General features: G+C 42.0%; 1 protein-coding gene across 1 annotated transcript in view; it reads left to right on the forward strand.

Moving 5' to 3' along the window:
- The window catches only part of LOC306776430 (ephrin type-B receptor 1-like), a gene marked incomplete at both ends in the record, with an annotated part of 70,924 nt that overhangs the window by 25,881 nt on the left and 21,714 nt on the right, over positions 1–23,329 (forward strand). The window contains 8 exons of the mRNA XM_079267123.1: positions 1,661–1,725; positions 2,438–2,728; positions 3,352–3,570; positions 3,686–3,866; positions 11,328–11,483; positions 15,836–16,098; positions 18,501–18,576; positions 19,928–20,052. Coding sequence (XP_079123249.1) covers positions 1,661–1,725; positions 2,438–2,728; positions 3,352–3,570; positions 3,686–3,866; positions 11,328–11,483; positions 15,836–16,098; positions 18,501–18,576; positions 19,928–20,052 — 1,376 coding nt within the window. The remainder of the gene's footprint in view (positions 1–1,660; positions 1,726–2,437; positions 2,729–3,351; positions 3,571–3,685; positions 3,867–11,327; positions 11,484–15,835; positions 16,099–18,500; positions 18,577–19,927; positions 20,053–23,329) is intronic.

A 23,329-nucleotide genomic window follows, 5' to 3' on the forward strand; every position in this document is an offset into this window, starting at 1 on the left:
ATCTTTGTTGACAACATGCCACTAAACGCACTGAAGCTACAAATTAGATGGTGACAATTGTCACCGTTTGAATAAGCTTTGGTCCAAGACTTTTGATAGTCAACCACATTTTCGTGTGACAAGCATTTTTATATTCACAAACGACCTTCTCTCCCGAGGGAGAGCTGGAAAACTGGGTTCTGCTGTAATTAGGCTCGCTGGCTGGCAAGAAAAAGAAGCGCCCAAGGTAGAGGGTGAGATAAAAGACGGGGAGGTAGAGTGAAGGTGGCGGGGATGTGAGGAGGGAGGGAGGGAGATAATGAGAGGCAGGGTGACGGATTGAAAGGGTGCAAGAGGAGGAGCGTGTCAAGAATCAAGGGGGCTGTTTGCCTGTGGCTGCCTCGCGGTGTGATGTCGTTGAATCGTCTCACTGTGTTTTATTACAAAGGACGATGTGTTGAGGTCTGTATTGTCAGCATGCCAACTAACTTATGTCGACTTGAGCGTCACAGCCGGTCCGCTCACTGTACATTTTGCATACAGCAGCTTATTTCACCCACAAGTAACGTAGGAGAGCTAAGAAAACGCCTGAGCAAAATGGTGTTTGAAAATAAAAATTATACAACAGCTTCCTATGTGGCTCAAATATTATTTCGTTTTTTACTTTTAGTCTCGTCTTTTAGTTGCAGGAGAAGTAGCATTTCATGCACATGTTAAGGATTGCCATCTTGCTCCTCTGTCTGCACTCTACCAATATGTAATGAAAAGTGTCTCCCATAACCTCCATCCTACGTGTTAGATATCATGTGGTTTTCCTTTACTTACTGTAGGTTGCCATTTCAACATTAATATGAATGGACATTGTTGGCGCGTAAATCATTTTTTCTCTCATGAAATTTCTCACATTTTCTAATTTTCCAGCCTGCATTGCTTTGCACATACCAGACAGAAATGAATGTTGACATCTGTTTTTTTTTTGTTTTTGTCAAGTCGGCTGGCTTTGCGTTTATCCGTGTTGCCGTCTGAGAGGGAACATTTAGCTTAGCGATGCAGTGTGTGTGCAGCGCTCAGTGTGTCGCCCTGCTGTGATTTAATCAGGTTAGCATGTGAGATTACTGTTGCAGATGAAGCTGATAATGTAGGTTCAGGTGGGGACACGCGGTCATTAGTGGCACCCACATCAGCAGACTTCCTACACACATTCACATGATATCGTTGTCTATTTAATTGCTATTGCTGGCACTGACTGATTTATCCTGAATGTAGTTATTGTTTAATAAATAGTGGTTAAAACGATACTACCGCCGCCTTCACCCTCACCCTTGGCCTTTACTTGACGTAAGACAATGGCGCCGGTAATTGCTTTCTGTTGCCGTGTGCTAGTGCTAATACTAACTGCTCTCTGTTGTTGCCAACTATTACAGCTGTTGCAAAGCTGTTTCCTTGTTACTTTTGTGTATTTGTTTCGGTTTATTTGTGGCTATTATCTCTTTTTTGATAGGATGGAGAGAAACAAAAGGGGAGAAGCATTACAGAAAACAGAGTAAAGCGGGATTTTATGAATATGAATGACCTGCATCACGATGCAGTGCTAAAGTTGGTGTCTGAGCGGACTGTTGCTTAAACTCATACCTCCCTCTTTTCACCTCTCTCCTTGTCTGTTTCTCTTTTTGTCTGACAGAGACAGTGATGGATACAAGGACAGCGACAGCTGAGCTTGGCTGGATATCGTTCCCTGCCAACGGAGTAAGAACAATGTGGAGAGCTGTAATGTGCTTGTGTGTAGTCGTACGAACGTGTGTACCCTTGGGGAAAGCAGTTTGAGTACACTTTACAGCGCTCTAATAAGGAGTCTGTCAAAATCCTAATTACAGTTGCAAGGTGACACCAATTAACCGCTGTTGATGCAGAACAGAATGGATTCCAATAGATCAGGGAGGTGTAGCTTACAAGAGTCTGCAAATTAATAGAATAGATCAAATAAAATGGAATAAGAGGAAATAGAACAGTGTCTTCCACCCCCTTTCTTGAACTCCTTTGATTTTTTTTTTTTTGAAATGCTGGCTTGGCTACTAGCCCATTACAATAGAGTGTGTGTGTGTGTGTGTGTGTGTGTGTGTGTGTGTGTGTGTGTGTGTGTGTGTGTGTGTGTGTGTGTGTGTGTGTGTGTGTGTGTGTGTGTGTGTGTGTGTGTGTGTGTGTGTGTGTGTGTGTGTTGAGGTGAGCGGCTCTAATTGTGATGAATGGTTGTCCCTCTTCAAAAAGGAACAAGGTAGCGGGGAGAAAAAATGAGGATGGGAATTGGGGAGGTAGGAAGAGAGAGAGACAAAATGGTAGGGAGGGGAAAAGAAAGTTTAATTTGTGTCAGGTCTTGGTAAACCCATTCATCATTTTGGCCTCCCCTCTCATCCGTACCCCCTGCCCTGTCCTCACACACACACACTCACACATTCCCCAGTGGGAGGAGGTGAGCGGCTATGATGAGAACCTCAACACCATCAGGACGTACCAGGTGTGCAACGTGTTTGAGCCCAGCCAGAACAACTGGCTCCTCACGACTTACATCGACCGGCGGGCGGCGCAACGCATCTACGTGGAGATCCGCTTCACCGTACGCGACTGCGCCTCCATCCCCAGCGTCTTGGGCTCCTGCAAAGAGACGTTCAACCTGTACTACCTGGAGACTGAAAGGGCCGTGTCAGTGGGCATCAAAGGGGTGGAGTACTGGGCCAATGCCCCTTTTCTCAAGGTAATGAGTCCAGAAAAGAAGAAAAGTGTGTTGTCGGATTATAAATTGGCATTTCAAAGTATAATTTGGATGGTAATCTCAATGTTAAACACCTTGCTTTTTTTCATTTAACATGGGAGTGCTAAGTGCTGTAGTACACATGGCCCTCATCAGTTCACCCTGGAGAAAATGGAGCACAGAGGCTAGAAATCGGACACCTTGCTAATTCAGTATATTGGATTGGAGAACCCATTAGATCAGGGGTCTCCAACTGGCGGACCGCTGTCCGGATCCAGACGCAGTTGCATCCGGACCCAGGACCTAAAATCGATATTTCGGAATCATACATATTAGGCAGCGAGTTTGTACTTTCACCGGCGCATCTTATTCAGCCGTTACGGTACTTGTTCAGCGGTGCAGGACACACCCACCAATGCGTTGTAAATCCTGACTAAATTCTAAAATAATGAATTGATAGAGTATGTGATCATACAGCATTTATCCAATATTATACAGCAGATTCAAACGTTACTTCGTGAATCTTAATTAAGAACCAAGAAACGGGGACAGAAGAACCTTAAAGAATTCTCTTTCTTTCTTTTGCCACGCCCATCCTTCCCTCTGTCTGTCTCTGTCACTGTAAGGTGGACACCATCGCAGCAGATGAGAGTTTCTCCCAGGTTGATTTCGGGGGAAGGCTAATGAAGGTGAACACAGAAGTGCGGAGTTTCGGGCCACTGTCCAAAGGCAAAGGCTTCCACTTGGCCTTCCAGGATCTCGGTGCTTGCATGTCCCTGCTGGCTGTCAGAGTATTCTACAAGAAATGCCCCAGTGTGGTGCAAAACTTTGCTTTTTTCCCAGAGGTATGGACCAGAACTAACTGAAAACTGCGGTGCTCTTTTCATCAGACTTTGGTGCAGCATGTACACAGACATTCAAGTATATATACATATTTTTTATGATTCTGACTCTCTGCAGACACTGACTGGAGCAGAGTCCACTTCATTAGTCATCGCGAGAGGAAACTGTATCCCCAACGCTGAGGAGGTAGACGTGCCCATAAAGCTCTACTGCAACGGAGACGGAGAGTGGATGGTACCCATCGGCAGCTGCAGCTGCAGGGCGGGTTATGAACCAGACAATGGCAACGTGTGCCGAGGTAAATCTGTGCTCTAATGAGGCTGTGCCAGTCCAAATTGTGCTTGTGAAAAATGAAGAGGCATGTGTGCTGTGTTAATTCTCCTTGTTCAAAACCTGTTCTGAAGACCTTGCTACAGCAAACACTGTTGCATGCTGCACACAAAATTTCATATTGTTTTGTAGCACAAGCTAATGAGCCGCTATGACAGCAAATCAATATCCAGCAAACATGCTTCTCATCAATCGTAGCAAACATGCTATAGCAGCGGGCAATATCTCACAAAGCCTACAACACAAAGGTATCACCAAACATGCTGGAATCAAACTAATCGTTTCAACCTTAATCTTATAAAAAGTTGTGCGTGAAACAAATATGGTATTGAAATTATATTTTGAACAAAATATTTGCATATCCATTGTCTTTGTTTTTCATTCACGAAGACAAATGTGCCATATTGAAGTGCTGGCCTGCTTTACAAAACATGCTGGACTACAATGCTGAGTCAATTCTGTTGAAAGCGCAATTTATGATGTGTAAGTGTGTCATTTCTGGCAGTCCTTGCTGTTTAATCACATGCATGTATACATTTTCAGATGCCCAAGTGTGAGATGTTCCATATGTTAATATTAGTAGAAGCAGACTTGGGTGAACATGGCACAGAAATAGCTCCTCCATCTCATTTACCTCCTTTTTATATCTGGCCTCCTTCCCCATTTCCTCTCCGAAGTAGCACCCATCATTTCTTATTCTGCCTGTAGAGTCTCATCCATTTTGGGTGTGTGCAAGAGTGTGTGTGTGTTGGGGCGGGTGGGCGTGTGAGCATGTGTATGTAATGTAGGTACATATGGTGAAATGATAAGTGAGGCCGCTTCATCCCATGTTAATTACTTTAGCCTGTTCCAGCCAGATTAGTCTGCTGCAAATGTGTCCTGAACTGCTAGAGAGTGTCGACAAGATAGAGGGGCATCTGGAAGGAAGGAAACAAGGAAGGAGGGAGGCAAGGAAGGAAACCAGGAAGATAAAGACAGTACAGCAGAGCCCTCTGGAGAGTTGGACTGGCAAGGAAGTAAAAAAAAAAAAAAAGACAAACCAAGGACAGAAAGGTAAAAACTGTCAGAGTTGAAAGAGATAGAGAACACAGAAGGGACTGATGAATGGTATTCTATCTATCTCCAGTGAAATGTGTTCAATTTGAGCATTGCCTTTTGGTGTCAGTGTCTCTTTTGCACAGCAATACTTTTTCTTCTCATCATATTTGTGTGCATAGAAAGCCAGAAAAGATTCATGGGAGACAGTGATTAAATCTGACAATATTACAGGGCTGTTGATTGCCACTGCAGAAGGAATTACGGCGAAATCTTCATTTTCTGTCAATCTCTTAAAAGATATCGAGCTTGCAATTGCTGCCCTTGAAAAACCAAACCAGAAAGAAGACATGACAAAATATTTTATTGCGATAATAGGTTTCATATAAATTGATACGTTGAGTAAATTGTATATTCACGACGGTATAAATTAGTTGCGTTTCAGCTTGAAATGACCTCATAGGAGATTCACAACCTGAAACATGACAAAAAACAAATCATACGAGCAGAAAACAGAATATCTAATTAGATCCATAAATTAAAATCAAATTGTAGACGGCACCCATTGGAGCCATGTCTTTTGCTATTAAAAAAAGAACAGCATGTGTGATGTAGTAACGGAGGAAACACGACTGATGTTACAGTTTGTTAGTGTTTCTGGTGATGGGTCTATTGCTGGTGAGACTGCACTTGCTTATGCTTCAGGTGATGGACTTAGGTCATGGTATTTCCACAGGTTTTCCCCTTTCTTAACCCATCTGCTTCGTGTCACTTTAAATAGCGTTAGCCGGGCTCTTTCTGATACTGTATCATCCACTGCGTGACCAAACAGGACATTAAGTAGCCAGCGGATCTCCACATTTTGTCCACAATCTTTCCATGTTGTAACTATGTAGCTGCTGATCTGGGTGCCGACATGAAATAGTTTCCTCAAAGGGAGTGTTTCTCTCCCATCCAACTTCAGACAGCAAAAGAAAGTGGTGTTTTAAGCTACTCAACCAATTTTTCAGTTCCTATAATACTGCTAAATGATTGGTTAGAAGCAGCTTTGTTTCTGTGTTGGGATCGGGTTATTTGTAAGTTGTCACGCAATGTAACTTATGGACATGATATCAAAGTTTCACATCTTCTGACAGAGAAAATGTTCCATTGTGAAAACTGTTCATATTGTTTGTGTGGCCCAGCTGCACTGGAAAGTCATACTGGATGCAGTCTTGACAGTTTCCAGGTACACCTGCCTCGTGTGTTTTATTTAAAGCTTTAGTGCTTAAACGGTGATTTGAGATCTCGTGGGACGGAGCCTGTCCCGCCTGTCTGCATCAAGCTGGCATCTTTTGGGTGTGCTCTTCTGCCAATCAGCTGATAACAACTTGGCAGGAAACTGGACTGACTATTGGAACAGATGGTTGTCTTTCTCTGTGTGTGTGTGTGTGTGTGTGTGTGTGTGTGTGTGTGTGTGTGTGTGTGTGTGTGTGTGTGTGTGTGTCAGGCCACAGAGATGGTGTTTATTTTGCACCAAACCAGCATATTGTGCAAACCATCCAGCAAAACTGGCTCGACAGTACAATAACTGTGTGTGTGTAAACACATTTAAATAGCCCTTACTTCAAATGCATCACACTGCAAATGTCAGCACAACCATTGAATACACACAAACAACTCCCCTGCTGTGGACTTCGACGATGAGAGTTTTTTAAAAATCTGCAGCCGTTCACCACACACACACACACACACATACACACACACACACATGTAAGTCTTAAATAATTGATCAGTGAGTCTGTATGCCAACTTCAGACAATTGTCATCTACATGGTCGCTGTGTGACTCCACACAGCTGGCTAAAGGCACAGAGGAAAACAGAGGGAATAATCTTTTCCCTTAACTCTCCCTTTCTTCCTTCCTTTCTTTCTTTCTCTGGAATGTGCTTTGCTATTCTTTTGCCTTTTTCTTTCTGTTTTTGTGTCACCTTCCATTCTTAGATTTCTCCCATTTGCATGATGGATTTTCTGTCTTGTGAGCTGCGTCAGTTCAAACTCCAAGGCAAGTTTCTATCCACACCAAATATTTTACATAAAACTACAAGAATTAGAGTAAATCTATCTTCTTCTGTAACGGGGTTCATAGCTTTTTCCATTAACTGATATTCAGTATCAAAAATTTCCACAACAAACGTTCAACTAGTGCCCCTAGAATGTTACTCTCCAAAGAGTTGATTTCAAACAGTGGTACACGATTGTGTGTGCACGTAAAGGCCGTCACACACTGGGGACGGTTTTATTGCCTGCCATTAATTCGCATGTCAATATCATTTTTTGAACCGTTTTTGTTATGAGTACTTTCACACAGTATGTGAATATTATGCAGCAAAAAAGCGACAAATCTTTTTCAGAACGTCAAATGTTTTAACTTTGCATCTGGAATAAAGGCTTCAACCAATCCCGTTTTTGCAGAACAGATATATTCCAAATGTACACCATCGTGTACAACAGCATGGAGGCTCAATAAACTGTCAAGGTTGAAAGGAGAAACACAGTTTGCAAAGGCAGCGCAGATCCACTCCTTCCGTTTTTACCTTTCACACTAAAAGCCCGAGGCATGCATGCTGCGTAACAAGAGGCAAATTCAATCAGAGCATTTTGCTAAAAGGAACCTCAACAGAATAGCTTCCTGTGTCTTAGGCCAACAACAATTTACCTTAAACAGTCCGATTGGTCCTCTGTCTGCACAAAGCTATTTGAACCTTCAATTGAAAATGTGCTTCGCCTATCACAAATTCCAATCGCTGCCGGTATGAATACTTTTGATGCAAATATTTGCTGATGATCTTACATGAATGAATGTCTTTTTAACATATTGGAGGCAGATCAGATTTTGACAAAGTCCCTCTGTCGTCAGACAACATTTTGACGGTTTTATTCTCTATAAACGGTACACTACCATTCACGTGTAACAACATGCACGTGTAGTGTTCGTATCGAGACAGCTGGACCCGAGGTGAGCGAGATAACTATCGGCTACAGAGAGTCATTCAACAGAGAGGAAGGGAGCGAGACTTGTTGCCATGGTGACACGCCCCAGTGCGCAATGAGCAAGGTTGTTGAATAAATGACCTCGACAAGCCAGATGTCTCTCTGCCCATTCAAGGCACAAACAGGTAGAGAAAGGTACAGGCCACTGGCACTTCAGAGAGAGGTGTGAATATAAAGGAACTGATAGAAAGGGAGACTGACACGGACTGACACAGAGGAGGAGTGAAAGTGTGTCTGACAAATAGGGAGATAAGAGGGTAACGTTGGGAAAACCAGCTGAAGATAATTTGAATGAGTGAGATGAAATAATGGCTTGAGTTGAATTTCAACCACTACACACACTTTGCAACCGGTTTCAAGGGTACGAGACTCTGCCTTTCACAGCTGTTCACTTTTTTTAGAAAAAAAGTATTTTTGGGGCATTTTTATGCCTTTATTAAAGACAGTTGAGAGATGACAGGAAAGGAGGGATCTAGAGCTGCAGCTGCCTCAGTCAAACTGGCATTGCAGTTCATGGTCACCACTTAACCCCTAAGGTACAGGTGCACCCTCAGCATCTACAAAAAGTTCCAAAATCCTAAAAATACAGTCACAGCTAAACATTAGCTGAGGAACAGTTAGACTGTTCTTTTTATCAAACTCCGCTTTGGCAAAACTACCGTTACCTGCAGTGGACGAGGATGGTCGATGGAAAACGTTTTTGCAGATGTGTGTTCTGCTTGTTGGCCAAAGGTATTTATAGATTGCTGGTATGATACCTGTCTTACTTCTATTGCATTTCAGACGACGGCATCTACTCATCAGCATCTACTCAAGTAAAATGGGGGGAATCCCTAGACATCCCTCGACAGATAAAAAAGGAGCAGAAAGTTCATGTTGAATACAAGCTTGATAAAGTCCTGCCATATGATATGGAGTGTACTTATATACTGTACTTATAATATCTGAGATGTGAGTAGTTTTTTCAAGCTCTGCGGATCATGCACAATGTAATATGCAGTAAAAAAAATGGGGGCAGAGCACAGCATCCTCCATTGTAAGTCATGTTCGAACAAAAGAATCAGCAAGACCAAGAAATAACATAACAGCGTTTCGGTAACGCGAACACAATAGAGCAGAGCTGCAGAAACAGTGATTTTGAGAGGGAAGAATAACAGCATTTGTCTTTGTTCCCCTTATTATGCTCTGCTCGATTTCTTCGTCTTTTCTCTTTGAGTTTCTGTCTTTTTGTTTTTTCCTGGCCCTTAAATCCTTTAATGTTTGATTAAGTGACACTTTGAGGCTCTTAGCTCGCTGGCACTTTGTCTAATTTACCTCTTCCCCTCAATTCCAGTTATCATTTGGGCTCCAGTTTATACAGACTCCGTAAGAGCCTGCATGTGCAATCCTCCTCTGCCCGCCACCATTAATCTGTGTAACATTTGCATTTTGGTCTTACAGCATCTAAAGCATCTCCGAGATGAAGTGAACATTCATTACAGCGGAGGAAGTGCTAAAGATTAATCAAACCTGGAAACAAGTAACTCATTTGGTTTTTCCCTCAGCCTTTTGGCAGAGCTTTCGTTTCAGTCTAATTTCTCATTTCACACTTCTGTTTCCCTGTTCTGCTTTCTATTTTACTTGTAGTCATTATTCAGAACGTGTTTGCCCTCATCAAAAAAAAGGCACTCATGAAATCCCATGTGTTAATTAAAAGCACGTGTCCTCCTGGGATGCAAAGTACTCTCACTTAATGTGATATATTTGATTTAAGATGTTTGACCATGTCACGATGTTGCATTTAATTTGTTTAGTGAATCTTTTTCTACTTTTGCTTTGAACTAGATGTAAGACGTTTATTTAGAATTGGCTGTCAGTCACGCAGTCAGCTGTACTGGTGCTGCTGAGGTGGCTGTGTTTTTGCACAAATTGGAGTTTTGAGGTGTTTAATTTACCTGAGCTGCTATCAAAATGCCTCGGACAAGAAACGTAAGATTATGTAATCTAGCCTGAAAAGTGAGCATGAACTCATGAACTAGATTTATTAATTGATTGAAAGTTTTTTATTTATCTATTCATCATTCATTATTTGTAAACTGTTTTGGCGTGGACTTGCTTGAAAAACAGTTTTCCTGATCTCAAGAGACCCTTCTAGTAAAAAAAAGAAAAAACTAAATAAATATTACCAGCAAACGGTTCCAGAAAATGTCTTTGAGGCAAGAGAGACATGGTATTTAACAGCAGCACTATTACTAACATGCTGTGATTCATTTGATCAAAGAGATGGTAAAATTGATACAGATGGATACGTTTAACTGAAACAGTAGCAGCCATGATTCTGGTCTGTGACATCATGTTCAGACAAAGGTCTAATAATAAAAAATGAATGCCAGAAATTAAAAATGCAATGGTACTTTCAGCAGACCAGCTGGAAAAAAGGGGGCTGATGTATACATATAGGTATCATCCCATAAACTACAAATACAGGAAGTGGTGTGAATTGGCAGTTGTGTAACAGATGGGTATTAAAGGCACATGATCCAGTGGGGGGTACCTACAGAGGCTCAGAACTATGTGTAAATGGGCGCTGTTCTTCCTCAAATTCAAGGAAGCAGAGGGACACATAACAAGACCTGCTGGCATTCACATTTAATGAAGTGAAGGGGAAGGCCTTCATACAGCCTAAACACTGGAGGTGAGAGACAGGATCCCTTTACATTCTCTACAGAAGTGACACACCGACTCCAACCTCTATTGCTGCGCTTGTCTTATTCCAGATGAGTTGAGTTCAGTCGTTATTATCCCAGATGGGAAACTTGATGTGCAGTCAGGTGCACAAGATAGAAAACACGGGTACAAAACAAAAATAAAAACAGCAATATGCTAATGCAGTGCAAGTGATGAAAGTCCATGAAGGTGTATAAAAGCATGCTGTGAGCTCAGAACCATCCATTCCTGGAATGTTGGATGAAGGGAAACATCATCTTTAAGAATGCATATGTGTGTTTCATGTCACAAAGAATAATTCAATAATATTTATGGATAAACAACGATGACCCAGTTAAAGGAACCAGATAAATGAAACTATAATCTACAATGAAGACAATCAGTGTGACACTGTGAACGTGCACCAAATGTTTTTGTGTATCTTGTTGAGATAATGTGCTGCTATTCCCAGAAAATCCCCCTCTGTGCTTTGTCAACCTTATACCACCAGTAATAACTCCACCATTGCAGGGTCCTTCTAAAGCAAAGTTTGCCAAATGTCTTGCAATCAAGACAAACAAAAGGCGCAAACACATCGTTTATTTGTTGTGTTTCACTCATGTCCATGGTTAGTTAGTTTTTAATGTGTTCTCTCTCTCTCTCTCTCTTTTCTTCAGCTTGCCCTCAGGGCACCTTTAAGTCGTTCCCGGGGGTGGGATTGTGTCAGCAATGTCCGCTCAACAGTCGCTCTACCATCGAGGCCGCCACAATCTGCGGTTGTCGCAACGGCTATTACCGCGGAGACATGGACAAACCGGAGGACGTGTGCACCAGTGAGTCTGTCTTTCTCTGTCGAACAAACGCACACAAAGAACAAAGATACACACTCGATAAACCTTTCAGGAGCATAGCTGAGTGTGGCTATGCCTCAGCGTGACCGAGACGGGTTTGTGAAGGCAGGTTTTTGGACTGAAGTTACCAATAGCTGACATATTACAACATAGCATCCGGTGACATCACTGACAGTCCAATATCTCATCATTGAATTAAAGGCCAATATCGGCTTTGATTTATTATTCCAACCCTAATTCCATGCACCTCATTCAGGGCTGCTGTGCCGCAATGTTCCCATCCTTGTTTGGGGATTTGGGGAGCAGTAAGTAATAACACTGCCACACTCCTCAGGCCTTCCATTGAAGTGAATATGTGTTTAGTGTGTCAAAGAGGCTATATTGCTATGCAAGACGAGGCACCGAGTTTGAAAAACGCTGCCTGTGTTCCACAGAGAGATGGTGTAAGTAGGTTGAGACATGAATCATTTTAGACTGTCTCTGTAGCTAGTCTCAAACTGTGGAACTGTGTGTATATAGTCTGGGTGTGTCGGTACGTGCCCGTGTTCGTGCACGCCCTGGTGACCTGAATAAAACTTCATGTTTTTCAAGGCTATAAAAAGCTCTGCTTCATTCGTGGGCGGATCATTCTTTTTCTGTCTTACATTCATGAATGAATTTGCAACATTCTGCCAGGAGAATGTATAAAAGGTAACCTGAAAACTGTTTGCTGCAGTGTAGAAACGTGTGCAATGTTCGAATTATGACAGTGAATATTGCCGACCATTTTGTTTCTCCACTTTAGGACTCGTTTTGATCTGTTGGGATCTGGTAGGAGCAGGTTTGGTTATTAGCAAGTATGAAAACTAAACTATTGACATTAATGCAATCATTATTGTCGATACAAGTATCAACATATATTAATAATAGCGGACCACCCTGTGATCAGGGACCAATAACCAAACTTGCCTCCACACGGCTCTCAACATAGTACGGTGCTAACAACACGAATAGTGCAAGCAACGGCAATATGAGCGGCTGCCTGGTGTTGTAGGCTCGCCTTTGGAGCACACACACACATGGGCTTGCGTGCACTAAAAGCACCTGCAGACGGACCGGCTACATAAACAAAGCACAGAGAAGCTCAGATTGCAACACACAGAGAGGAAGAATGACGACCGGTAGAAACGGGATGAAAAGGAGATGTATTGTACCTTATGAGGGGCAATAGTTACTGCTTGGCATCCATGTTTCACTCACTTTTTAATAGCGGACTGCAAAAATACATGGAGCACCTGAAGCAGATGCAGTTTGCAAGAACCAACTTTTGAGGCAATCGTACTCTTTGTAAGTTGTCCCAGAGTTTGATTGATAGTTTCCTCTCTAGTCTATATGAATTGAACCAACAGCTTAAATGCACCAGAGGTTCGGTGTGAAAATAGGCTTTGAGGCATACAGTAAGCAATGTTGTTTTAAAAATAGTGAGATAATGATCCATGAAAAAATCCATCGAGGCAATAAATGATGTGATTTGTCATCAATAGATGTATTCCAGTTCAGAGGGATCAAAGTTATTGTTATTTTACTGTTGTTATATTGGGGCTACATTACAGTAAAGTTCCTTTACTGTAATTTCACAATCAAACCATGTCAATACTGATGATCTATTGCAGTATATTAGAGAGGGAACATAACAAATATTTTGCCTCAGTAGTTATGGAACAATTTCTGAGGTTATCCTTTTCTGACAGAAACAGAGAAATCGCATGAAAAGCCTCACCTCAACCCAGCAGCAGCACATTGTCAAATTGATGCTGACAGATGAAGAAAAAAAATCTACTTTTCCAGTGAAAAGGTGTCGTGTTTCACCTTACTCAGCCTTCTGAATTAACTTGATACTTTCAATTTAAGGTCACAAGTTTTTTTTTCAAACAAAAGCACTGGAAAGGAAGGGTTAGACTTTAACAATAGGAAAGAGCTTCAATGTATTTGTATTTGGTAAAAATAATCCGATATAAAATCTGATCAGTGAGATGGAAGCGTGAGCGTGCAGTGTGCGAATGAGCTGCCTGACGGAAAATCATTCCCTTAGCTTGCCTCATTGACCGCATAGGTACGGAGGACGTGTGTGTGTGTGTGTGTGTGTGTGTCTACTGTATCTGTGTGTTGTTTTTTGTGAAGTGCATTTTTGTGTCAGATTGATTCTGCGAAAAAGACACCTTTAAGACAGTGAGGAAGCAGAGTGGTTGTGCAGAGACGGCATTACAGCTCACCCTTTGAAGTGGAGCGGTTTCTATTGTTGCTGGAGTTCAAACGGCCAATTTGAAATGATCATTACGACTTCTCTTACTTGTTTAGCATTTTAATGTCCAGTGTATTTGCTGTGAACTCGGTGGATTTCTGACACTGTAAAATGTTTTTTGATTCATGCTATTCACATCAAAAGTAAGATTGAGTTAATATTGATTATTGTGAGTATGATTATAATGCACAGTTTCTATCTCTGTTTATAAAATGGTGCTACTTAGATTTTCAACCCGTCACTGATTGTTTGCACTTTGATTCTGCAGTGTAGGTGTAATACACACATATTCATATTCCACAGGGCTATATGAGACGTTTCTTATGACTCTTTGATTTAACATAAGCCAAGGTTGAATACCCATTTCATTTCTTGTTCCAGCATGTCTTGTGGGTGTGTCTGTGTGGGTCTCGGGTCTGTGTGATGTGTGTGAACAGTCGAGGAGAGATGAACCCGTTTAACCTTGTGAAAACTCTGGGTGTGCGTTTAAGACTCACTATAACACCCTAAAAACCAGAGTTTCTCCTCGGATCAAAGGGATGAGCTGACAGGAAGGAGAGGGAACCACCAAGAGAGAGACACTGACTGACTGAGTGAAGAGCGACAGATAAAGAGATCCTTTGGCTGGCGGTGAGCTGTTAGGTCACCTTCTGACTGTTAGAGACAGGGTTCGCTGAATTAGTACAGCACTGACTGCCAGTAAGGTAAAAGCAAAGTTGCCACCCTCATATTCACCGGTCAGTGTGCAGAAAACTATTCCAGACGTACCTCCACAGCGACGTGTCAGCGCTAAAGAAAAGTCTGACTCCACACATTATCATTCTGGTATGGGGGGAAAAAATGCTCCTGCCGTGTTGATGATTGTTTTGAAGAAATACAACAGTCTTGAGCGACACTAGGCCCACAATGCAGCAATAGATGCCGACTGAAATAGGCGACCAATTGCAGGGTTTTACCCAAAGTTTACATCTGGTGAGTCAGAATGTCCTGTTTTTGTATCTCTTTTCTAGGACTTTTTCTATGGCCAGGAGTGTGAACCACTGTCCGCACTTTAATGCAGAATATAATCCTGGTAAATAGTGAATTAAGAGTTCCACAAATACACAGGATTGATGGGGCCAAGGCGATATGGAGAATATCACAATGTCACAATATTTTGACAGAATACCTCAACCATTGCTGCTTTTACAAAAACAATGGAGAGGAAATGACTTCACTGAAATGCTTTCTTTTAAACCAGGAAAAAGACGACACTCGTGCCATATTGCAATATTACATCCAAAATCTGGACAATATCTAGTCTCATATCACAAAATGAAATATTGACATATTGCCCAACCCCTTTCTGTTGCAGCCCCAAGGGGTGTAAGAAGTATTTAGCTTCTTTAGATTAATCTTATGTTTTGTATGAATAATTGAGGGTGCAGTTTATGATAATATCCGTATTAAAGAATTGTTTGAAGAATAATAATTTATTAAGATTGTTGTCCTTTTCATTTTCTGTGGACTGGCTAACTGTTTTTGTTCTATTGTCAAATCTTGATTTAAAAATGAGCTCGTAGCTATCCTGCCATTAGATACATATTTCGGGTTTTACAAAGTTGCTCCTCATATGTTTTGGAGGTGAGTCAGTCATGTGATGTTTCTTCTTTGTCAGCCTCAATTTAAAAGAGTATTTGTATATCTTATCTTGAGCCATGGGACACAAACTGTACTGTGTTTGTTAGTTTGTTGAATTTTGTACATTAGTTCGATAATGGGCCAGACTTGCTTGTGGGAAATATTGTGGGTAAAATGATGCGCTGCTTATACAACAGCTTGCTTAGCTGTAAAATACCAGACATCCTGTGACAGTAAAAAAAAAAATAGTGTCCATATGTAAGCCATTAGTAAGCACTGCTTAATGAAAAAACAAATTATTTTCTCAAGTGCTTACCGTAATGAGGTTTGATAGCATCCAGGTGTGGCGCAGTGATTCACTTTAAGTTGACAGACTGACACAAACTCTGCAAAAATGTTGTCAACCCCGCAACGTGCCATTATCTTTCTCCAGGTGTCCCTTCAGCGCCTCGCAATGTGGTCTCCGTCGTCAACCAGACATCGGTGCAGCTGGAGTGGCACCCACCACGGGACATCGGGCACCGCGACGACCTATCGTATAACGTCGTGTGCCGCCGGTGCCACAGCAGCGAGCGCCGGGCGTGTCAGCCATGTGACGACGGCGTGGCCTTCGTTTCGGGCAGGCAAGGGTTAAAGGAAACGAGAGTGGCGATCAGCAAGTTGCGCGCCCACACATCGTACACCTTCGAAATACAGGTTTGTCCACTGAAGTTCCTTCCTGAAGCTTCAGTTACTCAACACGCCTGCTGTACAGTGTTGTTAAAGGAATACTCAGATGGAAATCTTCATCTCGACTACCACACGGTTACTGCCCGCAGGCTTGAAATGTGTGTTGAAAGTCAACGCGTCCTTTCTGTAGTTAGGTTTGGATCAATTCTTGTGTTAATATGCAAATAGCTGTCAGATGTTCACTGTGGTGCTCAAGGATACTGACTGCTTGCTGACATGGAGGCTTTTATGCACAGTTTCCAGTTATATTATGTTCCATCAAACCTCAAGGCCACTCTGATGCAATATAAAGCCAGGACGGTGGTGAACCTTCAATCTCCTGCTATTGGCCGCCTCTACCATCAAGGCTGGGTGTCCAAATCAAGGACACCAACGTTGTAATTGCTAAGGGAGTTGCCGAATCTTTTGTCAAAGTCTGATGGACCTATTAATAATAAACACGTTTTTTTTTTTTTTAAAGGAATACATGAGTTGATCCATTTTAAATGCAGTCTGTTGTGGGTTAGGGCGGATCAATAATGATGTATGAATGAATGACTTAAACAATGACCAGATTGTGAAAGTATTGATTGTTATTCAATGTGCTCACTGGAAGCAGTCACTGTTAAAGACTGCTGAATATCCATGAAGATATCCATCAGAAATGTAATTATCCAACAAGTGAAAACACTGACAGCAAACTGCTCTTAACTAAATGAATGGTGCAGCCAAAGTTCGGAATCCTCTGAAGACTTTAACCGACCAAATTAGTTTTTGATAGTGAAATTATTTGTGTATCTAGGAAATAGTCACGAGTGAAATGTAGAGAAAATGTTAAATATTGGCAATAGTGATATTTTTTTAATCTTCAGAATCTCAAGGAAAGGAAAGACACAAAGTGAAATGAGAAAGAAAGAAAACAACATAGAATTAGAGCTTGGAGTAAGCCATTAAGCTAGCGTCACTAATTATCACGTCTTTGTTTAATGATTTGCTGTGACTGAAGACATTGTTTTGGCCGTCAAAATGATTAACTAAGCTCATGACAAACAATATCAGGCAGCAAATTGGGTGGTCTTTAAAATGCACTCGGAAGCTGTTAACTGTGTCTTTGTGTTGGCAAGATGAGACGGACGGTGAGACTTTACAGTTTGATAAAGACATCGGCAGCGCCTCAATGCTGAAATTCAAACCATCTCATTGTTGCTGTTGAACTTACTTGTTGTTGAATCCCTCCCCTGAACAGCGACCCTCTAATCATAGCTTAGCAGTGTCAGTCTGTCTTGTTCTGTAAAACTTAACCACTTATCATGATGTTAAAAAAAGAAACTCATCCTAAAAGCATTTCGCTTGTCATATTTAAATAAAACATTTTTTGAAAAATATAAAACAGAAATAAGCAAAGGAAGCAACAGTTTGATATTACATTTCCTCATCATACTTCTAATTGTAGAACTAGAGTTTTTACAGTGAAATACAAGAACAATGCTGTTTCTTTATTTCCATGTATCATCAACAGGACATGCAGCTTTAGCCTTATTCTTTTAGCACCATCTTAATGAATATGTCCTTTGAGGTCATATTTAACATCCATTTGCGGTGCCATGACATTGTTCAGACGGCCCATTATTCTGAAACCTAATATTCCCAAAAGTGTCCAAATCGACTAAAATCCAATGTTTCTGACAGCCTGTTATACCAAAAACAAAATGCTTGTACTTTTGAAGGCCCATGGCTTCAAAACGACACACTCTCCCTGCAACAAACAGAACACATGGCTAATTATTATGCTAATGAGAGGGAAGGCATGACCCGCTCTCCTCTGCCTCTGATTGGTTTACCCCGATGTTTGACCCGTACCAATCTCACTCCTCATGCCTAAATCCAACCAACCTAACCAACAAAGGCAACGAGTACTAGCCAGTCAGAGGCAGTGTAGGGCAGGCAATGACGTCGCCATAATAGGAAATAATAAGTATTTCTGGAGCGATTGGCCTTCGGAATAATGAGCGTTTGTTTTTGGGGATAATAGGCAGTCGCACAGATGGGCTTTCGATCCAATGGGACACTTTTCCAACTATTGGGGTCCTGAAATAATGAGGCGTCGGAACAATGGACAGTCCCCCCAGTTACACTGGTCTCAACTAAATTGTTTGTTCAGCTAAAATCAGCTGCTGGTTAGAAATGAGAAGCATGCTTTTGTCTACCTCTGTCTGACATCAAGTGCCTATTTATAGAATTACTGAGAGTTTTGAGTGTGATATCTGACACCGGTAACATTGTAAAGTGCACATGTGCTGTGTGAACGCTTGACAGGCCTAGCAACAGCAAATATGGGGGTTAATGTCTGTCGGGTGGAATAGCTGACCATTACACTTTTTACTCCACAGGCAGTCAACGGAGTCTCCAACAAGAACCCTTATCCCGCCCAGCAACTGTCAATCAACATTACAACCAATCAGGCCGGTGAGTGGGGAGTACAAACGCTGTGTGCATGTACATGCATGCATCTGTGTATATGTGTATGTGTGTGTGTAAGCACACCCTGGGGCACAGCGGATTATGCGAGGGAAGGATGGCAAGGGGGATAAAGGAAATTGAGCTACAGCTTTTTAATTCATAAAACATGGTACAAGCGTGTCATCTCTCTCCCTCTGCCTCGCTATCTCGTTGTCTGTCTTTCCTACACATCCACATCTTTCATCCTGTTTTCCTTCTTCCCCCCTCTGCCTGTCTCTCTTTCTCTCCCTGTTCTCTTTTTCTCGCCTTAATCCCCTCGCCCTGCCCTCCCCCCTATGTCCCCCTTCTCTCCGTCTCTGACAGTGTAATTCTTAGAGACTATAAAGTGAGCCGAGTTACCGCTCCGTCAATACTTTTATAGAGACAGACACAAGTGATATCTTCACCGCTACCCAAATTTAGATTTAAAAGCCGCTTTGCTCTGATGGAAAACACATCATTTCCCTCATCTACAGCAACCCGGCTCATTCCTAATCGAAAGATGATCCATTGTCACACGGCCGCTTTCTGAGCGCATTTTTTTACCACTGGCGGATTCAAAACTCTCTTATCCCTAAAATCTTTTAGTACTCAACAAAAACTGATTTATTTTCAGGTTGACTGCATTTGTGGGGGGGGGGGATTATGCAATAGGTTTTAGCGTATTTCATGGGGCCGTAGGATATGAAACTCACTCGACATGTAGAGAACCCTATAAAATGTCAATTGTGGCAATATTAGAAATGACTGTGAGCTTTCCAGGCACAGAGCGCTCACTCTGTCAAATTATGACGACAGAGGGAGATGGCTCATGAGGTATCGCAGCATTTACTGAGGATTATGGCAGCCCCATGGTGTCCTGATGACTCAGCTGTGTAAGATGGATACATCCACAACATAACTTTGATCAATTTTATACTAGTTACTCGTGTTGTATCAATCTCTGTGGCTTGCTTCCTTCCTCTCTTCACTGTATGCTGTGACGTGAAGTACAAATGTGATGAAAACCATCCCATAAAAAGACCTAGGAGGCAAAAACCATGAAATACACTACAGCCAAGAGCTACTGGTTCCTAAAATTATCGGTGAAAATGTGTTGCAGACATAACTCTTGCTTTCCAATCAGTGACAAGTGCAGTAATTTGTTTTCATGAGCCTGAGTTGAGGAAACATTTTACCTCCTTTGGGTGTAAATAATCCTCGGCAACATGTCATTACATTACACACAATATTTCCATATTTACGGAGTTGAAGCATGCTTGCGAATCTTCTAACTATAGATAATTGATTGTGTGTACTTGCGTGTGTTTCTTAACAGCTCCCTCACTAGTTCCCATAATGCACCAAGTGAGCTCAACAAGCCGCAGTTTCTCGTTGTCATGGCCACCGCCCGAGCAGCCCAACGGAATTATCCTCGACTACGAGATCCGATACTGTGACAAGGTAGAGTGGGATGATGAACGTCTGTCAGTGTGTTTGTGTCCGTCTGCTTTTTTGGTGTTATGGTCACAGGCGGTAATCCATTCGAGTCGATAAAACGGGAGAATCAATATCGGCTACATCGAAGTCGTCTGTTATCAGGACTCACTGACGTGCAGCAACAGTCTCACTGCTTCAAACACGGTCAAGTACTTCAGCTTGAAATAACTGTGAAGTAAACCTCCTGCATGCTGTCTCGCTCAGTGCTGCTATGTTGGTCTTCAGAGCCTCTCTTTATTCCACCACGCATCACTTGTTGATCGGAGTCATGCAGCAATCTATTCATTAATAAGTGTCGACAGCGGGATTCTGTAAACTGTAAGACTGCATCACTCCAACTACATTGTGAAAGAAACGTGTATTAATGTATTGACTCTACAAAACGGTGTATGTTTCTCTCATGAACCACTGATGTAGTTTGAGGTGCCAAAGTTCCATAAGCTGTAACACACAATATGGAATTGAATTAGGATCTGTTGGCTCTGGAAGATCCAATTAAAACCATGTTATTGGTCAAGTAACTCATCTTGTGTGACTTGTGAAGGCCACACTTTAGTCAGAAGACGGAAAAAAAAAAACTCAGACGATTATGGGCAATGATACAGACGAACATCAATTAAACCAAAAACATTTACTTCTGTTTCCATCCCAGTTGTATTATTAAATATGTTGATGACTGCAGGAGATAAAACTATATGTTTTATATAAATATAAGTCTTAAATATATATAAGAACAGCTTGGTTGCAGTTCTTCACTGTAGGCTCTTCATGATGATGGTTGCACATATTCCAAAGTGCACAGGGAGGAATGTAAACAGTGTTTGTGGACTGCAGCTACCAATGTTGCCGTTTTGTTTGTTGAGTGAAATTTCTTAAAGTCAATTCTTCAACTCACTGTTGATGTGGCCTTCAACGCATTGTGTTGACTTCGGTGTCTCATTATGTGCCAGAAGAATCCCTGGCCACCGATTGGTTCGCTTTACTTCTGAAGTGTCGAGTCTTTCCTCCCAAATAGATCGACTCACCGCCACAGAGAGTAGCACATCACTGCAGGAGGATCTGTTTGTCTCAAGTTGCTGAGGTGGCAGGGAAACAATAGATATCCAAAAATGATTTGTTTTATTCTCTTTGCAATTGACAATGCTCAGCAGATTCTTTTTTTATTTATTTAATCAGGCGGTCTCATTGAGATTAAAATGTTTTTACTTCACAAGAAGCATTAACAGGAACACAATCAGCAGAACAGAAGGAGCACAACTACACGACACACAATAATCAGGAATTAAAAACAATTACAAGAATTATCATAATTAAACATCAGATAATGAAGCTTTCAAATCTCCAAGGTTAATGTCAGACTCTAGTTTGAGGACAGTTTGCACAAAAGGTTAAAAAGGTGCTGAAACCATTTCTGCCAACATTGGTGCATACTTGAGGGATAGCCAAGGCTAGGTCGATACTGGATTGTGTCCGGTACCAGATTTAAATGAGTGAAGAGAAGTGCGGTAGATAGAACAGTAGAGCTTTATAGATAAAGAACATGAGATGGCTGTTTCTCCTTGACTGTCTTGGCTGACAGGAGGTCCATCCAACCGTATGATACAGAGAACAATGATGAGTCTGAAAGTGATGATACAAGGGGTTTAACAGCTGAAGTGAATACAGAATACCTCCATAGTCAAAGACAGACATGAAGGTTTAATTCTAAACGAAAAGCCTCGTTTGATTTTTTAATGATTGAGTCAAGTGTTGAATATGAATATTGAATGACTGATGGAGAGAAAGGTGCTTATTGAGTAGTGCCATTATGTCCTTCTACCAAACTATTTGGAAGTTAGCTTTATCCTTCCCACCTTGGACCACTGTGCAAGAGGCACTTCCACTACTCCTCCATCCATCCATTTCTCTCTGCTTCTCCGGGGCCGGTTAAAGTAGTCCAGACCTCCCTCTCCCCAGATACGTCTTCCAGCTCCTCCTGGAGGATCCCGAGGCTTTCTCAAGTCATATGAGATATATAATGCCTTCAGCGTGTGCTGGGTCTTCCCCGGGGTTATCTTTCAGTTTGACGTGCCCAGAAAGACCTCCAAAGGGAGGCGCCCAGGAGGCATTCTTAACAGCTGCCCAAACCACCTCAACTGGTTCATTTTTAATGCACAGGAACAGCGACTCTGCTCTGATCTCCCTCCAGATGTGTGAGCGCCGTACCCTATCTGTAAGGGCTTGTTTTTTTGTTTGTGTTTTACAAAAGACAATAAACTGTGAATGTGGTGATGAAAATGTCACTCCACCGCTTTTTGCTGTGTATATCAGCACCTTGAGAGCACAGGAAGATCTTTCTATCCCCCGAGCTGAATCACTTAACGACAAGAAGACCGAAGCACACATTTATTCGCGAGTGGATGCTGCTGAAATCAAAACTCCTACCAAGCCTCCAGCTGTCCTGTCGTGGACAAGGTCCGAGCATGTGTGAACCAGGAGAATGAGACATAAAACACTTCACTGCAAGGGTCCAGTGATCAAACTAGCCTGCACAAACCCAGGGCACCAATGAGGGCCTCTGATTCAGGGGTGAAACATGCAGGACCTGATTGCTGCTCCAGGACAGGAAAAAACTCCAAAGAAAGGACATATCTTGTCGTCTTTATAATTCAGTCGCAATGTATTGGAAGGACTGAAAGTTAAATTAAAAGCATATCTCTATCACCCAAAGCTAAACATAAGAATATCCTCATCTGTTCTGAAGCTGAGCCAAAAGCTGCAAATAACAGATAGACTTTCACTGCAGACAGATTAAAAACAAAGAGCAAAGCACCTGCAAGGGATTGTGTGACTTACACCAAAAGAACAACATGCCTCCTCATCCACAGCCCACGTTTGATTTCCTGCCATCTAGCTTTTCCCTTTTCACAAAGCAGAAGGAAATAGTTTTGGGCATTTCTTTGGGATACCACTGCTAGTCCCTGTGCTCATTTCTTTCTTTTTAATACATACTGTCAGTGAGTTGGTGCTTCCATAACTCACTAACATTCTTTGATACGATCATAACTACAAACTGTAAATGCTCAGGACTGTTGTCGACCCTCACAGTTCTCGAGTCCATGACGCCAGAGGGCTCGCTCACAGATTCCAATTGTACAGCACAACACAGTGTAGTGTGTGTGTGGCTGTAGGTGCACTGTGCTGCACAAGGGAAAGCGAGAGCGTGTGTTGTTTTCTATTATTGTGGTTTAGTGTGTGTGCT

Source organism: Melanostigma gelatinosum, assembly GCF_949748355.1.
Source record: "Melanostigma gelatinosum genome assembly, chromosome: 4".
NCBI lineage: Eukaryota > Metazoa > Chordata > Actinopteri > Perciformes > Zoarcidae > Melanostigma > Melanostigma gelatinosum.